Source organism: Podarcis muralis, chromosome 1 (assembly GCF_964188315.1).
Source record: "Podarcis muralis chromosome 1, rPodMur119.hap1.1, whole genome shotgun sequence".
Lineage (NCBI taxonomy): Eukaryota > Metazoa > Chordata > Lepidosauria > Squamata > Lacertidae > Podarcis > Podarcis muralis.
The window spans coordinates 122,796,073-122,821,004 of record NC_135655.1 but is presented as its reverse complement, the minus strand read 5'-3'; the positions used below and the strand labels follow the sequence as shown (position 1 = coordinate 122,821,004).

At 43.2% G+C, this 24,932-nt stretch overlaps 1 protein-coding gene across 4 annotated transcripts in view; it reads right to left on the bottom strand.

Moving 5' to 3' along the window:
- Positions 1-24,932, bottom strand: part of SLC39A10 (solute carrier family 39 member 10) — a 54,301-nt gene that overhangs the window by 21,632 nt on the left and 7,737 nt on the right. The window contains exons 2-5 of one of the 4 annotated variants that reach the window (XM_028750821.2): positions 24,718-24,778; positions 6,078-7,112; positions 3,370-3,577; positions 873-905 (exon numbers count right to left, since the gene is read on the bottom strand). In XM_028750821.2, the coding sequence (XP_028606654.2) occupies positions 873-905; positions 3,370-3,577; positions 6,078-7,103 (1,267 nt within the window). In that variant the 5' untranslated portion in view covers positions 7,104-7,112; positions 24,718-24,778. The remainder of the gene's footprint in view (positions 1-872; positions 906-3,369; positions 3,578-6,077; positions 7,113-24,717; positions 24,779-24,932) is intronic. The other 3 variants (XM_028750805.2, XM_028750831.2, XM_028750811.2) reach the window with 3 other exon arrangements.

Genomic DNA, 24,932 nt, shown 5'->3' with positions numbered 1-24,932 from the left:
ACCATCCACGTCAACCCGCCCCCGATTCCATAGTGTTAAAAAGCAGGGGACGATTCCACTGTGAAAATGGCAGCTATTGCCCATCATTATCCTTGCTTTTGCAAGGTTTAAGATTACTGTGGGATAGCTCAGTTGGTAGAGCGTGAGACCCTTCATCTCAGGGCCATGGGTTCGAGCCCCAGGTTGGGTGCATTGCAGGGGGTTGGACTAGATCAGGGTTTCCCAAACTTGGGTCTCCAGCTGTTTTTGGACTACAGTTCCCATCATTCCTGACCACTGGGTCCTGCTAGCTAGGGATGATGGGAGTTGTAGTCCAACAACAGCTGGAAACTCTGGACTAGATGATCCTTGTGGTCCTGTCCAACTCTACAATTCTATTTAGGGAGAACAGATTACCCACAGAGCAATCCTAGCCATCTCTACCTGAATTCAATGCGGTTTAATCCAGGTAAGTGGGGCTAGGGTAACATCCTTGGCGAGCAAACCTGTGTTTGTTTATCCTTCCTATTTGTTTTCTCTCTCATATCTCCATCGCTACTCTTAATGAATCGTCCCGATTTGGGACTTGAGATCTGACTCTTTGACAACTCCCTTGAGTTGTCTTTCTCCTGCAGGCCAGACTGTGTTTTCATGCTACACCAGAGCTGGGAAACTTGATGCCTTCCAGATCTTGCGGGACTACAATTACCATTGTTCCTGACCGTTGGCCATGCTGGCTGTTGGGTCTGCTGGGATGTGGGAGTCCAAATTTCTTTTAGAGGGCTGAAGATTCCCCAGACATGTGCTACACACTTTGCTCAAGAAGAGTAAGGGGGTGGGGGGTGGGGGAAACAGGTTCAAGTTACTCCACTCGGACATTAGCTGATACTAACCTGCCGCTCTTGAGACTTCCTCTTGCTCAGAAGCTAGGGCGAACGGAGAGGAGATGTTAAGTATGCAAGCTGCTGTGCTGTCTTTGCCTTCAAGCTATTCGGGCCTCTCTCTCCACAAACTGGCACCACCCTATTCTAATTCAGCAGACTTGCTGATTTCAGAACACCAAGTTACTGCTTGAAAGAAGCCTGCAAAAGTTTGTATTCTAGTCCAATGGACTTAGGTTTGGTAAAAAATTTTTTTTTAGAAAGCACAAAGAAGATCTCAATTATAGGGTACTACCCTGAGCTTATGAACGTATACGAAATTCAAGTAGGAAAACAAAACCTGCCAATTCTGGGCAACTTTAGGTGCTCTATTCTTAAAATGTTAGTCACGTTCAGGCATCTGTTTGACTTTTGGCATAGGGGCAGGAGTATCCATGCAATGTAACACCACCTGACTTTCCCATGCTGAACAAGTTAGATCTGCAGGGTGCTTTTACTTGTGTTCACTTCAACACCAGCAGAAACCATCAGACAGTAAGTAACCCTGAAAAAGCAGGGTTCCCCCATCATGTGGAGCGTTCTATTTGCATTGAAGGTAACAACAACAAACAAAAAAACACCCTGTCAGAGCCGATGCCCATGAAGACAACAGGGGCCTGAGCTGCGTGGACAGCCCCTGCCCCCATCCCATTTAAGCATCACCGATTTAGGTGAACACCTGAACACAGCTATTGTGCATGGGTTCCTCATCTGGAAGTCCTACTTATGGAATCATCACCCAGCTACAGGTAGCTACCCAGCTACAGTTTATGCTGGAGCAGAAAATTGCCACCCTGAAGAGGTCAATGCAAACAGCTGTGACTATGTCCAAAGCCCTCCCTCAGTTAAAGAATTACTATTTTCTAAAGGCCATTAGCTCACTTTGTTCTGTGGAGGGAAGCAAAAGCTGCCAACTCAGATAAACCTGAGTAATTGCCACAACTGAGAGCTGGTACCCACCAGGTCGGATCGTGCCCAAGGTATCTTTTTGGGGGAGATGCCTTTGATTAGTCGCTGATGGTATGTGAGGCGTTCTGATAGGGTCTCTCTTTTTCACTTATTGAAGAACAGGACATTTTAATGCCACCATCATCACAGAGATGTCTGAGGAGGGGATATATTGATTGAAAATGTGTTGTATTGTAACTATTGAATATATATAAAGGTAAAGGTACCCCTGCCCATATGGGCCAGTCTTGCCAGACTCTGGGGTTGTGCGCTCATCTCACTCAAGAGGCCGGGAGCCAGCGCTGTCCGCAGACACTTCCGGGTCACGTGGCCAGCGTGACAAGCTGCATCTGGCGAGCCAGTGCAGCACACGGAACGCCGTTTACCTTCCTGCTGGTAAGCGGTCCCTATTTATCTACTTGCACCCGGGGGTGCTTTCGAACTGCTAGGTTGGCAGGCGCTGGGACCGAGCAACAGGAGCGCACCCCGCCGCGGGGATTCGAACCGCCGACCTAACGATCGGCAAGTCCTAGGCGCTGAGGTTTTACCCACAGCGCCACCCGCGTCCCTATTTAAAGCCCATTACATTCACCAAAGAATCCAGGGAACTGTAGTTGGCCACCCCCTCAGAGAGCTACAGCTCCCAGCACCTTAACAAACTACAGTTCGCAGGATTCCCCGGGGGAAATCATGTGTGTCGAATGTGAGCAGAATGTGCTTTAAACATGCATTGTGGATCTGTATTTTAAAGGTGGCAACTGCCTCTCTGTGGGAAGCGATTCAAGCGTGGCGGGCTAATAGATCAGAGGATTTTGTCTGCACAAAACAAAACTGCCTTGCGATGGCGTGGAAGAAATCTTCCAATCTGCGTGGCAAAGACACAGCGGAACAAACAGCTGTCTGTCTGGAAGCAGATGCATCAGGGGACCCTTTTAAAATAGAAGAGTTTCATGTGCAATGGTCCTCGGACAAAGGATTTAAAAAACAACACTGGCTAATAGATGGCTGAAGGCGTATGGGCTGATCGCCTGCAGAAGGGAATGCTCTGTGTGAACAAATGTCAACAAAAACTGTGAAGTCCTGGGGTGCACAGGATTCCGGCCTGAATCTATTATCACGAAGTACTGCAAACCTGAAGACTGTGCGGCCCAATAGGCTAGGATGCTATCCTTCTCTCAGGAAAGGTGTGTCTTTCCTCTACTCAAAGCAGAGAAGTTCAATGGATGCAAGAAATGGAGGCTTCAGCGGAAGCCCTGAAGTGGAGGAAACAGTAATTCTACAGAACTCATATGCCTGTTCAGAGACAGGTGTGAAAGAGGTGGCTTCTAGTATTTTAAGTGGCCTGACTTGACCTTAGAAGAACGGTGAAACAAAGCTGTCACAATGTGTGTTACTAACTAAAGGGTCTGCATCAGATCTTTACTTAACAACACGAAACATCATTAACAAGGCTGAAATAATAAAGCAAAAATGCAAGTTCGCCCCATTTCTTTGACACGAATCTTATCACGAATCTCCTCACCCGATGCGCCAGTTTTCTCCATGTTCCCAAGCGACGCATTTCTTCCTTTATTCAAGTCTTCAATCACCAGATCTTCATAATGTTTAATACAAAGTCTCCTGTCAATCTGATACAGCAATGCTGGGCACAGGTATGTAAACAAGCTGGGGGAAATGGGAGAGGTGGGATGAAGGCCGTAATGCGCTAGCAGCTGAGTGAAGTTTAAACACTGCAAAAAAGGAAAGTCGGGAAGAAGGCAATTATTTACACTGGTCAGGATAGTTCCCATTTGGAAGCAAGGGGGTTGTACAAAACACAAAAGAGTTAAAGGAGAACACGCTTCAAAAGGTGCAAAAGAAAATGGAGAATTTGGCACAATAGTAGGAGGGAGAAGGGGGAAAGCCGTATTAAGAAAGGCATACAGTTTATTGAAGAACATTAACAGTAGAGAAGCAAAGCAGACAGAGAGAAAAGAGAGAGCTGAGGGACCTCTCAATCAGCTCAGCTGACAAATAAGCAACTTTTTGTTCCTCCTCTTTTTAAACTCTTTCCACTCTAGCTGGATCTGTACCTAAGAGCTAAATCCCGAGTTTGGTTTCTTCTCTTTCCTCCCAATCCCTTTTCCTTTTCCATTATGCATTTAAAGGCTGACCACACACCATACACTCAAAGCACATTTAAGCATCATTAGCTCTCCTCAAGAATCAGTGTTAACTGTAGTTTGCTAAGGGTTCTGGGAACTGCAGCTGTGTAGAGGGGGTAAAACTACAGTTCCCATAACTGTTTGGGAGAAGCCATGTACTTTAAATGCGTGGGGTGCACACAACCTTAAATTGTTGAGACCGAGGGCATAAACTGTATTACTATCATAGATATGGGAGCTGGGGAGTGGGGTAAATGTGTCAATTAATTAAGTGAGTACCCATTATTTTATTTACTTGTGCCTGGTGTTTCTCAGTTAATCTGTTGAGAATTTTAAAGATTAACCCGGAAATTATGTGGACACAGCGTTTCTTGAAATCCTCCCAGAGGAGCAGGAATATACAGTGGTACCTCGCAAGACGAATGCCTCGCAAGACGGAAAACTCGCAAGACGAAAGGGTTTTTTGTTTTTTGAGCTGCTTCGCAAGACGATTTTCCCTATGGGCTTGCTTTGCAAGACGGTAATGTCTTGCAAGTTTGTTTCCTTTTTCTTAACACCGTTAATACAGTTGCGACTTGACTTCGAGGAGCAACTCATAGCACGTGGTGTGGTAGCCTTTTTTGAGGTTTTTAAAGACTTTGGTGATTTTTGAAGCTTTTCCAAAACTTTCCCGACACCGTGCTTCGCAAGATGAAAAAAATCGCAAGACGACAAAACTCGCGGAACGAATTAATTTCGTCTTGCGAGGCACCACTGTAGTTTGGGTCTACCGAAGATGAAATACTAATTATTACAGCTGGAAAAAGACACAGGAAAAACCTGGTCCGATGGTGGAAGAAAAGTTTCCACAACCTGGGAATTTGAAGCCATGGGTTTTTAGCCTTCTGTATTTTATCTGGGTTGTTTTAATTAGTGTAAGCCACTTTGCATCCCAGTTTGGGGAAAAGACGGAGAATATAAACAAATGATAATGGCAATAACGATGTCTTTACAAACCTGGTTTTCAAACCTGTGGATCATTGTAGCTGGACTGTGTTCACACACTAACAACACATCCTGTAGAATTCTATCGGTTATATCATATCTGCACCATCAGAATGAATTTCGGGAACCAAAATGCTTTTTCTGTGCAGACCAAGTAGGAGCAGTGAGCAATGTTATAGTCAATTGCTTCAGCTTGTCTTCACTTACCCCACCCCACCGCCCTGCTCATGGTTGCGAAGAACACCCCTATGTTGTGAATGGTCCGTGTCACCATTAAGGGGGAAAAGGCAGGAATAGGCCAATATATGTGTGGATTGTCCCTGGATCAAGTGACTTTTCTTCTCAAAGCTCTTAACCTAGCTCAAGGTTGTCATCTGAACTAGCCAGATGTTTTAACTGACAATCAATCGGTCAGTCCATCATTTGAAAAACAAGGCTTTAGAGCAGTGGTTCCCAACCTTTTTTTAGCCATGGCCCACCTAAGCATCTCTAAAATTCTGGTCCGCGTCCCCCCGTGACTTATTATTATTATTATTATTATTATTATTATTATTATTATTATTAAAAAAGTGAACTCCTATTCATGTAGAAGAAACCTAAAAAGACCATTAACTTGGTCTAAACAAGCTTCCAAACTGCCCCCCTTAAAAATCAAATTGCCCCCCTTGTGGGGCATGTGCCCCACATTGGGAACCACGGCTTTAGAGCCATCTCACCCCAGAACGGTAACCAGACATTCCGTTTCAGCGACTGTAACCTTGGTTTAAGGAGCTAGTTGACGCCTGGTTTATGTATATCTGAGCTTCTAACACTCAGCCATAGACATACAGTGGTACCTCCAGTTGCGAACGGGATCTGTTCCGGAGGTCCGGCTGGATCCCAAGGTTTCCGCAACCCGAGGATCACTGTTCTACGCACGCACGCGGGGCAGTAGACCGCTTCTGCGCACGTGCCAAAACCTGGTCCGATACTTCCGGGTTTGCCACTTTCGTAACGTGACATCTACGTAACCAGAGGGTTATGTAAGCTGAGGTGCTACTACACTAGTTCTTTTGCCTGAGTGCTCCTTTGCATCCCAGGCCTTCTCAGGCTTAACACTGACCTCTTCGTGGTGGTGCTCATCTCCATTATGGTCCTTGTGAGGGTGTGTTGAGAGGACGGCACGCTTCCTCATGCCAATCTGCCCCTCGTGCTTCCTGCCACGGCGATGCCCGTCTCCACTGGCGGGATTCGGGTCTGGATGCCCACGGGCAGGCGAACGCTCACGATCATGCTCGTGAGCGTGCGAGAGGGCCGTGTCTTGCGCGTGGCCGTTTTTGTGAACCCGGTTGTGTCCGTGCTGCTTGGTGGATTCGTGGCTGGGAGTAAAGCCCTGTGCCGCCTCCACCGAAGCTCCGCTTCTCTTCTTCCTTTCCTTCCGTGTCCTCCTGTTGTCTTTGTGCGACTTTTCGGGCTGCTCTTGAGTCATGTTGGTCTCTGTCGAAGGTTCGTGGCTGGGCCCCCTGTGGTCCTTGGCGCTGGTGGAATCGTTATGGGAGTGGCGAGTACCGTTGCGGCCGAGGTGATGGAGCCGGCGCTCGTGGTGCCTGTGGTCATTGTGGTCGTGAGTGTGTTTGCTGTCTGATTTTAAAGATGGCTCTGTTGCTTCTTTCTCGGGGTCGCATTTCCGCTTTCTTTTGGCAAGCCTTTCGTTCATGGTCTGGTTCTCTGAGTGAGTATGGGAATGAGGAGGGTGGTGGTGGTGGGAATGGGAATGGGAATGCCTTCCTTCTTGTACTTCTATTGCATCTAAGTGAGAAACATGATTGTGGCCAATGTCCTCATGATTTATTTCCACTACTTTCACTTCTCCCAGGCCCAGGCTCGTCAGCAATTTCTCCAGGCCGAAAAACGAGAGCGTTCCGTTTTCGCCGTAGCGGTCAAAAAGTTTTTCAATGTAGTATTTCTGTTTCTCTTCAGCCTTCTCTGAGATCTGATAGTCATTGTGGTTGTGGCTATGCGGTTGTGACGCTGCGGTTGTGACCTCGGCACTTTCGTCGTGTCCATCTTCGTGGCAATGGTGGCATTGATGAAAGACAAATGTTAGCAAGCAAATGAGGCAAAATTGTGTGTGCATGTGTACCTTCATTTCTGTTTCCTGAAAGAAAAGGAAAGAAAACACTTGGCTGTTAAATCTGACCCCAAAGTATTTCTGACAATAAATGACTTCAGAGCTGCATGGTTTCTGCAAGATCCCATACAAACCTTCAAAACCAAACCAAACAGCAATTACCTTTCTAAACCACCACCTATTCATTTGCAGTAGGCAAAACTTCTCAAGAAAGCCTTGCAATTAACTTTATGTTTGGAGTTTCTTAGAAGATTTTTACAAGGTGTAAGGTTGTTAAGGTATAAGCTTTTCTAGGCTAGCATCTATGTTGTCAAAGGTATCTGGAATCTAACCCATAAAAACTGGTATCACAAAAGAGTGTATTTTTCAGTATTTTAAGGTGCCACTGGACTCTTAATTGTTTCTTTGGCAAAACAGACTATTACAGCCATTCCTAAAAAGTGAACTGGAAATGTACGTTCAAACTCTAAGCCATCAAAGCTCTTTAACTATAGTAAAGCAATCAGCATTTGAAGTCTCTTTATAGTACATTGGCTAGCCATCCATTTCTTTGATGTCACACACACCGCAGGTTCAAATAAAAACCCTCATCACAGGAGGAGAAAATCACAGCTCTCCTTTTATTTAATTAAAAGGTCTAAGGATCAAAGCAGTTTCGACTACAGTAGAAAGCAAAAGTGAGAGTGAGTCATAGCTTTTCTGCTAAATGCCCGTTCATGAGAACACTGCACAATTCTGAGCCCTGAAGTGGCATTATTATTTCAATACTCCAAAACTAAGATCCTTGCAAATTATACTTTCTCCCTCTCCCTCAATCTATCTCACACTCACAATGAAACACTCATAAACTGCATAGGTGTACATACTTACTACAGAAAACAGGCTGTCCCAATCAGCATTTTGAACAGAATGTTTTCAGAGGACCTCTTCTTCAAAACTCAAGACAGCAAAAGGCACATCGACAACTTACCTGCTCCCATTTTTATAAGCTCAGAATGACGTTCCACTAACCTCAGTGAGGTTTCCATGCTGCCAATATGTAAAAGCTGGAATTTGTTCAATTGAAGACAGCATCATTTACGAAAAGGTTCAAAGGTTCAAGTTTTGTACATGGTGTTAAATAATGCCATTCTGGCAGACCCCAGGAACAAACAGCGAATTGTTTGGTCCCCCCCCAGTTACGTCTCTTTTGTTATCTTAGACATAAGAAGACAAAAAATAAATAAATCCGTATCGAAGAATGGATGCAAAAATATATATTAACTTTTGGACGACCCTAGGAATTTAGCCACAAGGAAATTCCAAGGAGCTCATGAGGAACAGAGGAGGGTGCCAGCCATACTGCCACCCATCTACTGATTTATAAATGCAACTGTTCGTCTAAGAAGCTCCAAAAAATATGGCATCTTCACAACAATCTTGCGAGGCTGAATTAGCTGAAAAGCAGCAAGTGATACAGTGGAGATTTCAACCTCCAGCTTCTGCAGACAAACTGGCTGCTTTAAGCTCCAGTGTGCAACATGCTCATACGCGACATTATAAATTGTATTGGTTGATTTTGTTTGCTTTTATAGAAAATAAAGCAACTGGTGCATTTATTACGACTCGCAACTTGCACGTGTTTAACTTGCGCCATCGCAACTGTATGCGCCTTGCAGCCGGCCTGCAGCAATTGCACAAATTAAATGCACGCAGGGCAGGGGGAGAGCCTCAAAAACTCTTTGTGCGCCAGGTTTTCCTGCCACAGAAGGTCCCCGTAAGCCCTCCGACTTGCTTGTCAGGCTCTGCTGGGACATTTTAATGCATAATAGCTCTTGCCTTGTAAGGACTGGACTGGGTAACTGTTTAACCTCCCCACCCAGCTTCCATGAATGATGTGAATGGGCTATTTCTGAATATGGCATAAGACAAATATCATACTAGCATCACGACTTGGGCCTTTCACTCAGAGACAAAGGAGTAGAAGATCACTGCAGGGGAAGGAGGAACATGTATTCCTTTTCTTGCCACTGCTGCCTTCCCTGCCTGTACTTCTCAGCTGGGTCCCCCATCCACTGCAAGGAGTGCAACGAAAAGGGAGAGGATATTGAGTCAATGGGTGAAAACAGAGAACACAAAAGGTGAATTCAGCATGGCATGTGAGTCCTCCACCCCCGAGCCCAGAAGGAGTCCCAATTTGACCTGCGAGGCCTTTCCCCCCAAGCCTCACTCATGCGCCCAGCACCTGAAATCATGTAGTGTATGATGGCAGGTATGGGGAGGCCAAAGGCCAATCTAGAGCCTTGAAGCGTGCACCCGACTGTTCTTTGGTAAATGGGGTTTGCGTTCAGCACCTTTTAAAATTTGCCACCAAATACCAAGTCCTGGTTCAGGAGCTCCTGAGAGCAGCCAACTCCTGCTGAAAGCGGGGTTTGCAGCTGGAAGCACTTGCAGCAGAAAGTAAGTGCAAGCAATTTTGTGCAGGGGTTCCGTTCCCAGTCCCCCTGCGCATCGGTGGAGCATGCATAAGCAGGTTCTAACCCCATTCCTCCTTCTTCCAGGTCCAAAAGAACCTGCACGGTGACAATCAAGAGTGCAGTCTTATTTGTTTCCTTTAAAGCAGGGTGGACAAAAATAAATGATTTTAAATAATAATAATAAATCAGATTTTTAAAATTTAAATTGGATTTTTAAAATAAAATGCCTTTGGAGGAAAAATATTTCTAAAGGTAGTTTTCTGTTTAAGTTACATTACAATCCAAAGGCTGTTCGTCAGGAAATAAGGGTTTGTTTTTAAGTTTTTCATGTGTGCTAAAACTCAGTCTAAGTTTTTTTAAAAAACAACAAAACGTTTAACCACATCAGTTAACAAACATGGATACATATGCTATAATGTTACTGTTTTAGTTAAATAAATTGTTTAAATTCTTATTAAGGAAATTCTTATTTTTCTCCTTCCAATAAAGTACAGCAGAAAAGTTGTCCAAATATAAAGTTAACTTATTAAACCTCACAATAGTTTCGTAATTATCTGTCTATGCGTTTCTAATAGTATAAACAAATCAGTAATTTTTGATATAACTGTAAAAAACACTCTGAAAAATTTTCCAAAAATGAAACCTTCATCTGGTTGTAAATGTTAAGATTATACCAGCAAGAATGAGCCTTTTTGGGGGGAAAAAAAATCAAGTCTTACTGACTAGTGATTTAAATCAATTTGATTTACATGAAATCCACCCTGCTTTAAAGTTAGGTCAACTGACATCATGGTGAAATTAGGACAGTGTTTCTCAATCTTGGGCCTCCAGCTCTAGTGCCAGACTACAACTCCCATCATCCCTAATAATTGGTCCTGCTAGCTAGGGATGGTGGGAGTCATAGTCCAACCACAGCTGTGGACTAGGGCTGGGCGATATATCGTCCAAAACTGGTTTGAAGCCCATATCCATGATATTGCTTTCATGATTTTTGACCTGGCAATATATTGTGAATCATGATGTGTGCAAAAATCACAATCTGGGAAGAATCATGAAGCCAGCTCATGCCTCTACAAAGCTCCATCCTTATTTCAGACATCAAGATGTTTAAAGGTAAAGGTACCCCTGATCGTTAGGTCCAGTCGTGACCGACTCTGGGGTTGCGGCGCTCATCTCGCTTTATTGGCCGAAGGAGCCGGCGTACAGCTTCCGGGTCATGTGGCCAGCATGACTAAGCCGCTTCTGGCGAACCAGAGCAGCGCACGGAAACGCCGTTTACCTTCCCACCACAGTGGTACCTATTTATCTACTTGTTGTGTTTTCCAACTGCTAGGTTGGCAGGAGCTGGGACCGAGCAACGGGAGCTCACCCCGTCGCGGGGATTCGAACCGCTGACCTTCTGATCGGCAAGCCCTAGGCTCTGTGGTTTAGACCACAGCGCCACCCACGTCCCTTATCAAGATGTTTAGCTGGTGATATATATCATTATGTTGAAAAACAGTTATTACCCAGTCCTACTGGGGACCCAGGTTTGAGAAATACTGCACTCACTGTTTTGACAGGTAGGCAGCACAGCCCACCTGTCTAAGCGGCCCACGAGAGACGGGAAGGAACGAAGGATCCTGGTCCTACTATAGCATGGCCAAGATATGCAAGACTTCTGTTGAAATACAAAGCAGTAAATCTAAGCATGTGGAACTTAAGGAGCCTGGCAGGTAGATTTCCACTAACTGTACAAGCACTCTGAAGAGAAGATCCAGTAAAGCCATTCAGTTATAGTGCCAGAGGCTTGTCTGCTTCACCCAGAGCTGCTACCCACATCTCACACATCAATAAGTCCTCAGCAAAGCCTGAAAACATTAAGTGCCTGCCTCATCTGAATTGCTTTAAGCATTAGCAAGAATTCCCCTTGTTGAGATCGTACCCTTGACTCAAGTATGATCCTAATCCTTTCTGCTAGCTCATGATCGCTTTCATGTGACTATCACATACAGCCGAACTTAAGACCATGCTTGGAAATGTAGTCATGCATCCCTAATTTCACATTGTACCTTTTCTTTGGGGGACATCGTGCTTGTTACGCAAGTCCCGGTTACCACTTGATGCACCAAATTCACCTCTCGTTCAGCACCATTTCTGAGAACCAGTACCAAACATTTCAACAATCCCGTTGTCTAAAAAGCAATACACTGTTTTTGAGTTCTCTGTTGCTGGGGGGGAAAGAGATGCTGCGTTCTAGGTATGCAGAAGCAAGATGCAAGCAAACTTTCCGATTCTTCTTGATTTGTTCCTAGTTGAGTTGAGAGCCAGTGTGGTGTAGTGGTTAAGAGCGGTAGACTCGTAATCTGGGGAACCGGGTTCGCGTCTCCGCTCCTCCACATGCAGCTGCTGGGTGACCTTGGGCCAGTCTCACTTCTTTGAAGTCTCTCAGCCCCACTCACCTCACAGAGTGTTTGTTGTGGGGGAGGAAGGGAAAGGAGAATGTTAGCCACTTTGAGACTCCTTAAAGGGAGTGAAAGGCGGGATATCAAATCCAAACTCTTCTCTTCTTCTTCTTCAAAAAAAACCAACTGCACCAATTCAGAAGTGCCTATCTTAAGGCAGGTTTGGAGAGCATTGGTCTCTCCAGATGTTACTGACTTACAATTTCCTTCAGCCCCAGCAAAGGTTGTAGTTCAGTTTAAGCTGTCGTTCGGCAACATCTGGAGGCCAAAGGTTCTCCACACCTGTCTTACAGAAGTAACATCTGGATTTCCCTGCTCAAACATACACTCCTCTCCTATTCCTATATAGCGCAAACCTGCTTCTGATACTCTCCTCACAGTTTTCTTTCTTTCTTTTTTAAGCTTGCAATAGGGAATATTCACACATTACATTTTTGTTTGCTGTACACCTTAGGTTGTTTTTTTTAAGCCATGCCATCTGGAATTTTTAAAACACTTGGAAACAGCAAGGCCAAAGGGCAGCCACTTCAGAGAGTTTTCAGAAACTGGAGAAGGGGCCCACATAAGAATATTAGGGGGGCAGACAGGGCGAGCCTGGCTTTGGGGTTGTTGTTTTTTTACAATCTTCAGAGGAGTACCAGACCATATGAAAAACGGATGTAAGATTTTAGCAGGAGTTATTTTGTACTCAGGGTGTGATGGCAGTACCAGTGGGGGTAGGAGACAAAAGGATTCTACAGTACACCAAACTTATCCAAGAAAGTGACTTACTTAAAATGTTATAGAAAATGGTATTGCTCTCTTGTGCAACTGTTTTCAGTTGCCAGTACAGAATTGGGAAATGGTAGTTACTCCAGAATAATGTGCTCAAAATACATTGATTTGGGGTGCTCCTTTTATTTTTGACACCTTCATTTTGGAATGGTTTGTTGCTTCCATTTTTCAAAAGGCCATGAAGAAAGACACCTTAAATAACCCAAGGGAATCAAAACAGCAGCAAAAAAAAAGTGAGAAACCACCACATTGTGATTTTTTATTTTTTGTGTGCTGACAATATACACAAATCTTTTTGAGCTTTTTTAATCTTGTAAAAAAAAAAAAGCACGGGGGGGGGGTTAAACATTCTGTTGCTGTGTCCATAACCTAGGTTTAAGCGGCCATAGGCAAATAGCTTTTATATCTCAGTTTCTAACACTGGTTAGTGGTGATCGTGACTTGGCCTAAGAACGTTACGACTGCCTTCTGCGTTTTCTAGCATCCAGAATCAATGCTCACAGGAAGAGGTATGGCTTGATCACATTCAACACCAAAGCATTAAAAGTTGGTTTCACCTGCAATCATAAACTTATCCATAGCAGAAGAAATAAAACACCATGTAATAAACATTTAAAATATGGCACACCAGACCTGCAAAGGAGTGCATTTGGCAAACATCTGGCAACCCCCCCCCCAGCTACTTTTATCTCACAGTAGAAAACTTCCAGGCATCCTAATCTTTCCCCCTGCAGATAAAAGAACCTGGGTGGTGAATATTCTTAGTGGGAAAATGGCAGCGGGGGGGGGGGGGGATAAAGTAAGAAGCTCCCCTCCCCTCTCTTCAATTTGCAGCCTCCAGGAACTCAGTTCTATAAAAGCAAAGCCGTCCCTAAAAAGAACCACAGAACTCAATGCAGCATGTATAGTTTCATCCCTAGAAAAGTGGAAGACATCGTGCGGCCAATCAAATTTGGTTTCGTGCTAACATCAGAAGTCGACCAAAACTATTCAGAGTTAGACCACAGTCCCTAAACCTCATTTGCCCTCAGTGAAATTGTTATGCAACCAAAGCAACGTTTCTGGCAAACGAAAGGATGGTTTGGCGCAGCATAAAAGCAGCAGCCTATCAGGGTGGAAGTGCAACGAAGTGTTTGCACATTGGCTATCATTTGACAGCTGCTTCCTCTCAGTTATTGCCCTGTGTGTTTTAGAAACAGGTCTTTTCTGTGCATCAGACCAGGGGTGCTTTGCTGACTTCAGGTTGCAAGTTATATAAACTGCGTCTGCTAAGTAAGGTTTTGTCAGGTAATAAAGATGAATTATGGAGACACTGCAGGTTTTCATGGAGAGTTAACGGAAACTTGCCAGGAGTGAGTAATATTGTAAACATTCTGAACAACCAGTTCTAACACAACATATGGCTTTTATGGAATAATGATTCTTAAACTGACTCTCATGAATGCAAGCCAGACACAACATGAGTCTGCAATTCTTTCCGCTGATCTATCCTGAAGGGAGAAGGGTCTCTGGTAGTTGCACCCTTGTGCAGAACAATGGTTTTTTGGGGGATGTTATTATGCTAAGAATATATACAATGTAATGCTCTTGATGTGCACGCATGTGTGGGTTTGGTTGAAGTAACATTCAAGTTCATCAGTTTTCTTTTTAACAAATATTTGGGCAATACTGCCTCTGAACTGGCAAACCGTGGTTACTAGGATCTGGAAGTGCACTATGAGCTTGGTTTGAAATCCTGATTTGTTTCGAAGCTGTTGTAACAGGAAACCATGGTTAATTAATCAAAAAAGACTTTTATTACAATGCAACAAGAAAGTCCTGATTAATAAGCGGAGATAAGTTACATCCAAATGAGGCCAAATCCATTAACTCAAGGTGAAGCAGTGAAATTTATTGGTAGTAGGGTTGTGACAGACAGAAGGAAGTACTTCTGCACTCAATGAGTAACTTGCTGAATTCACTGGCAGAAAATAGACGTGGTGGACAGTAGTTTAAATAGCTTTTAAATAAGGACAGTAGTTAAGAAGATTAAGAACAGCCCTGCTGAATCATTTGGTCCAGTATTCCATTCTCACGGTGGCTAACCAGATGCCTATGGCAAGTTCATAAGCAGGACATGAGTGCAATAGTTCTCTTATGGAAGATAGAGCTATGAATTGAGCATGCATAAATTGGCAGAAATGACTGGCAGAATCCGAGACCAGGGAGAAGAGTTGGTGGAAGAAGACTGGAAGAAATTTAAAGACTATTTGCAGAAATACTGTAAAATTAATGAATGTTAAAATGATGTTGGATTGAAAATAAGTGGCATTGGTATTAAGATTAACAAGAATATGCAAATATGGATTGATAATGGATGAAAATATAGTTATAATAGGTTAAGATATAGAGTAAAGATGGTTGAAAGAGGGTAAGGATTTGCTGAAATGTCTTTGTGAATGGGAATACAAAAAGGGGAGGTGAGAGGTGGTCAAGGAAACAAGTAAATGAGTCCAAAGATATTGAAAAATGGATATTTTTTCTTTTTAAATTTCTTTTTCAACTGCCTGTTTTGTTTTGTTTTTTGCATTTTGTACCCTTTTTATTCTTTTTTCTATGTGTTTTTTTAGTTTGTTAACTGTTGTTATAATTTTAGTTTGTTAATTGCTGTTATAATTTTCTCTATTTTCTAAACTTACGTTTTCTATTTTGTAAAATTTGAATAAATATCTTTAAAAAAAAAAAAAAAGAATTAAGCATGCATTAACAGCTAGAAGTGGAACCTCCATGTTCACAGGCTCTGTACCTCAAATGCTGGAGACATCAAAAGAATCATCCCCACCAGGCAATGCTTGTAAGAATCCCAAGGGCTCCTTTTGCTGCTGCGCTACCCTGTAGACCACCTGATTTGCCTGGCAGCAATTTTGTTTTGTTTTATTTATTTTGCTGTGGGGCTGCCTGGCCTGGTAACTGGGCAGCAAAAAAAATAAAAAATAAGGTGCCTAGATATTTTGTTTTGGCACCCACAACCTAGGTCCCAGGAGCCATATGGCTCTAGCACTCCTATCCCAGTTTCTAACACTGCCCAAGGGTATCTTGCTGGCCATTATTGCCAACAGGGTGACAGGCTAGATCATGGGTAGGCAAACTAAGGCCCAGGGGCTGGATCCAGCCCAATCGCCTTCTAAATATGGCCTGCAGATGGTCTGGGAATCAGCATGTTTTTACATGAGTAGAATGTGACCTTTTATTTAAAATCCATCTCTGGGTTATTTGTGGGGCCTGCCTGGTGTTTTTACATGAGTAGGATGTGTGCTTTTATTTAAAATGCATCTCTGGGTTATTTGTGGGGCATAGGAATTCGTCCGTCCCCCCCCCCCCCAAAAAAAATAGTCCAGCCCCCCACAAGGTCTGAGGGACAGTGGACCAGCCCCCTGCTGAAAAAGTTTGCTGACCCCTGGGCTAGATAGACCTTTAGTCTTATGCAGAGAACGTATTATTATGGGAGTACAGAGGATTGAGCGACAACTACATTATATCCTCCATGCAGAAAGAACATGCAGTGTGATTACAGTGACTCTGCAAACCTGTTTCACCCAAATTAAATCGCTCTTACAGCACCACTCTCATTTGAAGGGGTCCAGTCCCTACGGCTGGCATGATCTGCACATTTAAGGAATCCAAGCCACCAGAGCAGCTTCTCTTTATATGTAGCCCCTGCTTCAGAAGAACAGATTGCATGCTGTCTTCCAACTGTGGGTATAAATCACAACCACCGACATTTCTAATATGCCCTGCACTGTTATTTTTACATACTCCCCATCTCAAAGTCCACAGTACTGTATTCCTTTGCCCAGTTCATCTACATCTGATTCTGCCCTATTAAAGGGGTCCTCCATTCTAATTTCCCTGAAAGAAACAGACCAAGAAACTATTCAGTTAAACAGCCCAGTACTTGATTGTTTAAAGTGGTTTCCAAAACTGAAAAAAGAACAAACCAATATACAGTGGTACCTTCATTTCCGAACTGTTCTGGGAGTCGAACAGACTCCCGGAACGGATTAAGTTTGACAACCAAGGTGCCACTGTATTACTAAATGAGCTGTTATCATCAATCATATTAGGGCAGAGAAGAGACTGGATAATGGCGTCTTCCCAAGAAAGATGGGGGTGCATTGTTCTTCTTTTAAAAACAGTGCCTTTTCTGACTCTATCAATGTCTAGACCTGGTTACTAAAGCAACTGCACTTCCGAAAAGTCTCTCAACACACATTTAAGCACATTAAGGCTCTTATAAGAAGCAGAGTCAGACCCATGAAAACACCATCACAAAACCAGCCCGGGTACAAGGGGCCAATTTAATGATGATGTTGGCAATGACATTCCAGAACCGCCCTTCTTGACCTCAAATCAGATTACCGTATTTTTCGCCCTATAGGACGCACTTTTCCCCCTCCAAAAATGAAGGGAAAATGTGTGTGCGTCCTATGGGGCGAATGCAGGCTTTCGCTGAAGCCTGGAGAGCGAGAGGGGTCGGTGCACACCGACCCCTCTCGCTCTCCATGCTTCACGCAGCTCTCCGCAAGCCGTGGGAGCCCGGCGCTGGGCTCCCACGGCTTGCGGAGAGTTGCCTGCATGCCGAAGCCTGGGGCGCACTGAGCTCAGCGCGCCCCAGGCTTCGAGCTTCGCGCAGCTCTCCCATGGCTTGCGGAGAGCTGCCTGTTCTGGGGGCTGGGGAAGCTCGGGCTTTCCCTGCCCCGCGCCGGGGGGGGAAAAATAATTCCCCCCCTTTATTCCCCCCCCCAAAAAAAACTAGGTGCGCCTTATGGGCCGTGCGTCCTATGGGGCGAAAAATACGGTATATCCTTGCTGAACAGAAGCAGCACTTAGAAGTTTCTTGGTCAGTTCCTTACTGTAAAAGCAGAGATAGGAGAAAAGGGAACTTGGGAAGTAAGTCTCACTGACCTCTGCATGAGATGCGAGCGTAAATGCAACAGCATTCCTCATAACACGAAAGGTTCTGTTCCAATACGCTTTCGCTAAAACAGCAAAGCCTGAACTCGTGCCAACCTGTTTTGTGTTTACAGGTTAAAGAAGTACATGGAAAGCTGAAGCTGTGCTGAAAACAACACAAGATCAGGAGCTCTTTGTGAGCTTCTCTCTCTCTCTCTTTTACAGGAGGGTCATCAACTCTGAAAGACTTACAGTTGCTGTTGCACAGGAGGAATATAGGTCAGGACCCAAAGAACTGTTGGAGCTAATTCTATAAGCATAAGAGGACTAGCTTCCCCTGCATCAAATATGTGTGTGTGTTGGGGGGGGGGGGGAGATGTTGCATGGCAAAGTGGCTGGAGAATTTCCAAAGACGTTTGCCATTTATCTTCTCAAGATGAAGAAGTCCCATTAATGAGTCAGATCCAATTACTAAAGTTTCTGTTTACACATTCAACATGTCTTATTCATTCATTTATACAGGGAATGCTATGTCATAACCAGCTGGAATAAAATAACCTTTTTTTTTACTTTGTCTTGCAGGAACTAACTGTTCCTGGGGGTCCGATCTGACTATACGACCCTTGTCTTGGTGACTGTATTAGGCTGTATTTTCCATAGAATCATAGAATTGTGGAAGGGACCACAAGGGTAATCTAGTACAACCCCCTGCAATGCAGGAATCTTTTGTCTAGTGTGGGACTTGAACCCACAGTCTACTGACTGAACTATCCCTGGAATGATGTTGGATTGCTAATTTTAATAATATGGTGTTCTCTATTCTATTTTATAGGGACACAGGTGGCGCTGTGGGTTAAACCACAGAGCCTAGGGCTTGCCGATCAGAAGGTCGGCAGTTCGAATCCCCGCGACAGGGTGAGCACCCGTTGCTTGATCCCTGCTCCTGCCAACCTAGCAGTTCGAAAGCATGTCAAAGTGCAAGTAGATAAATAGGTACTGCTCCGGTGGGAAGGTAAACGGCATTTCCCTGCACTGCTCTGGTTCGCCAGAAGCGGCTTAGTCATGCTGGCCACATGATCCAGAAGCTGTACACCGGCTCCCTTGGCCAATAAAGCGAGATGAGTGCCGCAACCCCAGAGTCGGTCACAACTGGACCTAATGGTCAGGAGTCCCTTTACCTTTTTATTCTATTTTATGTGAACTGCCTTGGGTGGAATTTTATTCTTGAAAGGCGGTATAGAAATTCTTTTACTCAAAGAATAATAATTAACTAAATAATGAACCCAATACAAACTGCCAGTTGAAATGGAAGAGCATATTTTAAACTAGTCAACATTTTAAACAGTAAAAAAACAGCAACACCTTAGTTTGGTTAGTGCTGCTAATTAGCTTCAACCTTTTAAGATTTAAAAGAATGATGGTTTGACTGGAATCGAAAGATAATGGGTAGAGATTACAGAAGAGCTCATAATAATGAATTCAGAAGATTTGACCAGAGCAAAAATAAAAGATTTGATGTATTTTGCTATTAATATGAGAGTGCTCTGAAGATTTATAATGCATACAAAAACCTGTATGGATGTTGCAAACTAGAGTAGATAAAAACTGGTGCACTTTTAAAAGCTAAAATTGGGAGTTTTAAAGAGCTGTTCCATTACATGTTGCTTTTTAACAATGGTGTGAATCCCGATTTTGTATAAACATGTTAAATTCTACACTTCTCTCATAAAACTGAACTCATGAATCTCAATCAAACACACTGGGATGGACACAGATTTGTCTGTTCAGGAGAGCAAGGCCGCTTTGCGTGCAGAAATGGCATTTTCTGACAGTGCAAAAAAAGAAAAGAAAGTAAGGCAGAGGTTTTTCAACCTTTTTGGTGTCCACGGCTTCCTTGATCAACTACCTTTTTTCTGCAGTATCCCTGTGGGACTCAGCTCAGTTATGCCACCCATTGCCTGCAAAGCTGGAAGCCCCTCATCCCTTTTCAAACACCCTCCCCTTGTGGAGTATTCCCTCAACCTCCTCTTCTCTCTCCTTGGGAGTCCTCTGGGCAGCCGTAGCCTCCGTCCCTGGTCTCTGAGCTGCCCCTCTGCCCCCAAGAGAGGTGCCAAAGAGACACTGCCCCACAGGGGCACCCCCTGGCCAGCCCCAGAGGCACCATTCGCCTGGGGAGCTTGTAGCCAGGGCTACTGCAACAAACAGCTGTGCAAGCCTTTGGGAGGCAGATATGTGAGAGGACATCAGAGGAGGAGGGAAGGAAAGAGGGACAGAGGCCAGTGTTGCCCGCAGCACCCAGACCATCATTGAAGGCACTCCAGGGTGTCATGGCACGCTGGTTGATAACTGCAAGGCAGTCACGTAAATAAGCTCACAAACCCACTCAATGAAAGCCTAATTCTCCATGCAAACAAAAACAGTATCTGACCTTCAAGTGCATGGAATTATAGGCAGATACAAAAAGTCTCTAAGCGGATGCAATGGTGTAGTGAAAAAGGCATTTGTGATGCACAACCAGAGATATTGATTGTGTTGCTAGATAGTATAATTCCTGCATTTGGTTGCAAACCAACTTGCTTTAATTGTCATAGCAACAGACCAGTATGCACATTTGCTCAAGAAATGCATGGACTACACTACGGGAAACTTGTTATAAACGTTATTCCCACTATCCCCACCTGCTGATTTAAGGCTGCAATCCTGTACCCACTTACCTGGGAGTAAGCCCCAGTGAACTCAGTGGGACTTAGTAGACATATATAGTATTGTAATCCGTATAATCTACCCTGTCTTAAACTTATACAAATATATTTTAAAATTGTTGTATTACAGAGGATGGCCTTTTTTATAAATAGCAGTGTCTCTTGAAACCCAATACATTTTGTAAATCTGCATTCTTGCGTATGGATTTGAAAATTTTTATTAGATCAAAGATAAATTATACTTTGTTATGTGTTACTCCATCTCTATGTCTACATTTTAAAACTCCTTTTAAAACTGGTAGTAGTGAGCAGACAAAGTAGTAAAACAGAAATAAACAAAAACAGAAATAAACAAAGCAAAACCTGTTTTCACTTCCCAATTGAATTATTTTAATATAATTTAAAAGGATATTTCTATTAACACATTCTGTATTTACCGCATTCTGATCACATCCATTACCTAATTAGACTATTACAACTTTTAAATAAGAAATACCACATTTCTGTGTATTAGCATTACGTGTACCACAATATTATCCTCCTGAAAAAGCAACATGTTTACGTTTGTCCATAAGTAAACTAAATACAGTTTAGTTTTGTCACATTTTGGAATGTTTTACTCACGGTTTTTCGCAAAAAGTTCTAACTTGAATTCTGCACAGAATATGCAGCCGTTTGAATAAATCAATGATCTTATCTATCGTTTTCCCTCAAATCATCCCACTAAGAGCATTTGTCCACTTTAATTCTTAACAATGCGAACCCCTTCACAAATTCTTCTCAGTATTATTCAAACATATCATGTGCTTGGAGAAGGGTTTTTTGCCTGAAGTCACCACACACAAACCAATGAACTCATGTAACTTCACACTTCTATGATTAAAGAGTATAATTCATTGAACATGTATTTTATATGACTGGCCGGATTCAACTAAACTGTTGCCCTAGCGGAAGTCAACTATCACCTCAGCATAATGCTGTATTCCACCCAGCAAGTTATGGGCATTAATGTTCCACAAACAGGGTTAGAAACTCTTGATATATAAGCGAATTGCCAAATGGCACCTTACCTAGGTCACCACAATGGTATGTCTAGGCTAGGGCTGGGTGATATATTGATGTATCATCCAAAACTGCTTTGAAATCCATACTGTGATATCGGTCTCATAATTTTTGCCCTGGCGATATATTGCAAAATGGACCATGGAAAGAAGAGAAGGGAAGTCACAGATATCTTAAGGATGCAAAATGAGTATCTTAAATTGTAAAACAGAAACCTTAATACCAATTGTATACAAAAAAGAGAGAATCAAGCCCTCTCCTATCTACACAGCCCAGCCCTAGGTCCCATGTCTCAGTTACACTGAAATCAAGTGTTCAAATGCCAGGTGCATTTTGCACCTTGCTATTGGCCAAGTGAAGATGCCTGGGCACCAGGATGGGGCCTGACATCTCCACCATCTGGTTGGCTGGCACACAACAGCATTTATTTATTTATTTTCTGCCTTGCTATGGCGCAAGTCAGATTTTACTTAGACCTGACAATATACACAATTCATTTTCAGCTTTGTAATTTGTTTTTTTTAAAGTGCTTAAAAATTATGTTAGTGCGTCTGAAACCTAGGTTTGAGGAGCCATATGGCAAATAGCTTTTATATCTCAGTTTCTAACACTGACTGCAATGTAACCAAAATGGCATATATAAGGTTGTGTCCTGTGCCCCTATTCCTGTTCCAAGACTAAGGAAGTCAAAGCATCATATCCATGGCAGAATCAAGATTTTAAAAAATCCAAAGTTAGGATCAAGTACATTTCCTAGTTAATAATGCTATATATGGGAGTCCAATATTTATCTTAAATGAAAAAAGGACAGGATAACTTTGGGGCCAAGTTTTTCCTTCTTTGATTCAAGCCAACCGCCTTATAAGATATGTTTAAATTACACATTTCAATGAGAAACTGGCATAGCACCCCACAAATCCTTAAAAGACGTTGGAATGTGTAATTACCTAAAATACTGCTTAACACAGGACAATTATGGTCCTGAATGCCTTAGCTTGCTGCATTCCACCTCTTCGCACTAAGATCCAAAATACAAAGTTGAATATGAGATGTTTGACATAGCAGAAAACGAGATGAAAATTATAAATGTTCACTTACATCCCCATAATTGCATCCAGGGAGGCAAGCCTTTATGTTTTATAGCTTGTCTTTGCCTGAAGATAGCGTAAGTGGATATATTTCGCCCCCCAAAGCTGTATGCTTAGAAGTAGCGAGATGAGCTTCATGGCTGAGTGCTCATTTCCCCCATCCCCAGAGCTAATACCACCCAGGATTTCATTGCAAGTTCTGGATATCCTCTGGGATTTTCAGTATGTGAAATTTAATAACTTCATGCAGAATCTGAATTTTCTAGGGAGCCCAAGCTTGTTAATATTTAGCAATTATGGGGAAGATTGCAATTACAAAATATATACTGGGCACCTGCTCATCCTTTCTAATCTCCAATTTTCACCATCCTACTAACATTACTTTATCCTCACCTTCCTTCCTCTTCAAGTCAACATCTTTCAAAATAATTTTTAAACACTCAATTTTCATAAACGAATTTGTATGTTTAATGCAGCTTGACTAAAAATCTGAATACAAGTATGTTAAAAATAAACTTGGTAGGTTTTCTAGATGGCTACTGTTTATAAAGATATGTCTTTAAAACAGCCTACCGCAACCTGGTATCTACCAGATTATGATGGACTACAAATCCCATCATCCCAGACTATTGGTCACGCTGGCAGGGCTGATGGGAGCCAGCGCCGGATCTCAAAACAATGGCCACATGCACTTACATGTAGTGTAGTAGTAGATAACAGCAACATATACTTGTTTCTATAGGAGCATATTTAATAACAGACAAGGCATCTGTATTTCAGAGACGTCAGCTGCAAGCCCAAGGTATTTTTGCCATAGCCTTTGCCAGCCCTGTTCTAAGCAGGGCTTGCTTGTGTGAACTAACAAACTACTTGGAAAACACACATATACAAAACCTTATAAAAGCATGCCATTGATTTGTGCGTGCCACAGGCATCGGCTACTAGGAATCTTGGGACAGCGGAGATTCCCAAGCACTCCTTAAATAGATGTGATCACAACCACCATATTCAGTGCTGAAGGGCATCAACAGTCTTGAGGTTTTTAAAAGATGAAAGTATTTGCATTAGAAGGGCTCGGCTTCTAAGACGAAAAACCAATGCGAATTTTCAGGAAATGGGATGACACTCAAATACAGTGGTACCTCGGGTTACATACGCTTCAGGTTACGGACTCTGATAACCCAGAAATATTACCTCGGGTTAAGAACTTTGCTTCAGGATGAGAATAGAAATTGTGGAGCGGTGGCGCAGCGGCAGCAGGAGGCCCCATTAGCTAAAGTGGTGCTTGATGTTAAGAACAGTTTCAGGTTAAGAACAGACCTCCAGAACGAATTAAGTTCTTAACCCGAGGTACCAGTGTGGTGTAGTGGTTAAGAGCAGTAGTCTCGTAATCTGGGGAACCAGGTTTGCGTCTCCGCTCCTCCACATGCAGCTGCTGGGTGACCTTGCGCCAGTCACACTTCTCAGCCCCACTCACCTCACAGAGTGTTTGTTGTGGGGGAGGAAGGGAAAGGAGAATGTTAGCCGCTTTGAGACTCCTGAAGGGGAGTGAAAGGCGGGATATCAAATCCAAACTCTTCTTCTTCTTACCACTGTACCATTAAATATGCATTCTAAAGGCTCGTCGTTTCAGTTTCTTCCAATTCAATTGCACATTTATAGCAACTAAAGCTGAGCCCGCCTCAATTCCATTTTTTAAAAAAAATAAAGACAGAAGATAGCATATCATTTTGCTTGCACGTTTAGTATGGGTACAGACATAACGTAGCAGGAATGTCAGCAGGCATAACAAAGAGACACAACTGTGTTAAAATTAGACTGACATCAGCAACCCAAGGCTGAAATCCTATGCACTCAGCTGGGAGTTGAGTCCCACTGAACTCAGTGTGTATTCCCTTACAGGTAGACATTAAAGAACTGCAGTAAGCCAGATTGGTGGGGCAAAACAACTTATTAACTAATTTAATTATTCACTTGTCATAAATTCTTGCTTAGCTTAAGATGCATTACGACTGACTGAAACATGCGTGCACATCACTCCAATTCAAGCTGAGCATGTGTACTCCTGCCACTGAATAGCACTGTGCTTAAGGCAAGCAGATGTTAAAGCACAATGGCTGTTTCATACAAGCGAGTCATTACTCATCACAAGGCCTATTATCCATCATACATACATGAATTTCATCTAGATGTCTGATCACTTCCAAATCGACCTCATGTTTCTGTCCTCTCACACTAGAAAAAGAAGAAGAAGAAGAAGAAGAAGAAGAAGAAGAAGAGGAGGAGTTTGGATTTGATATCCCACCTTTCACTCCCTTTAAGGAGTCTCAAAGCGGCTAACAATCTCCTTTCCCTTTCAGCTGCATTAGAGTAAGGTAAAGGTAAAGGG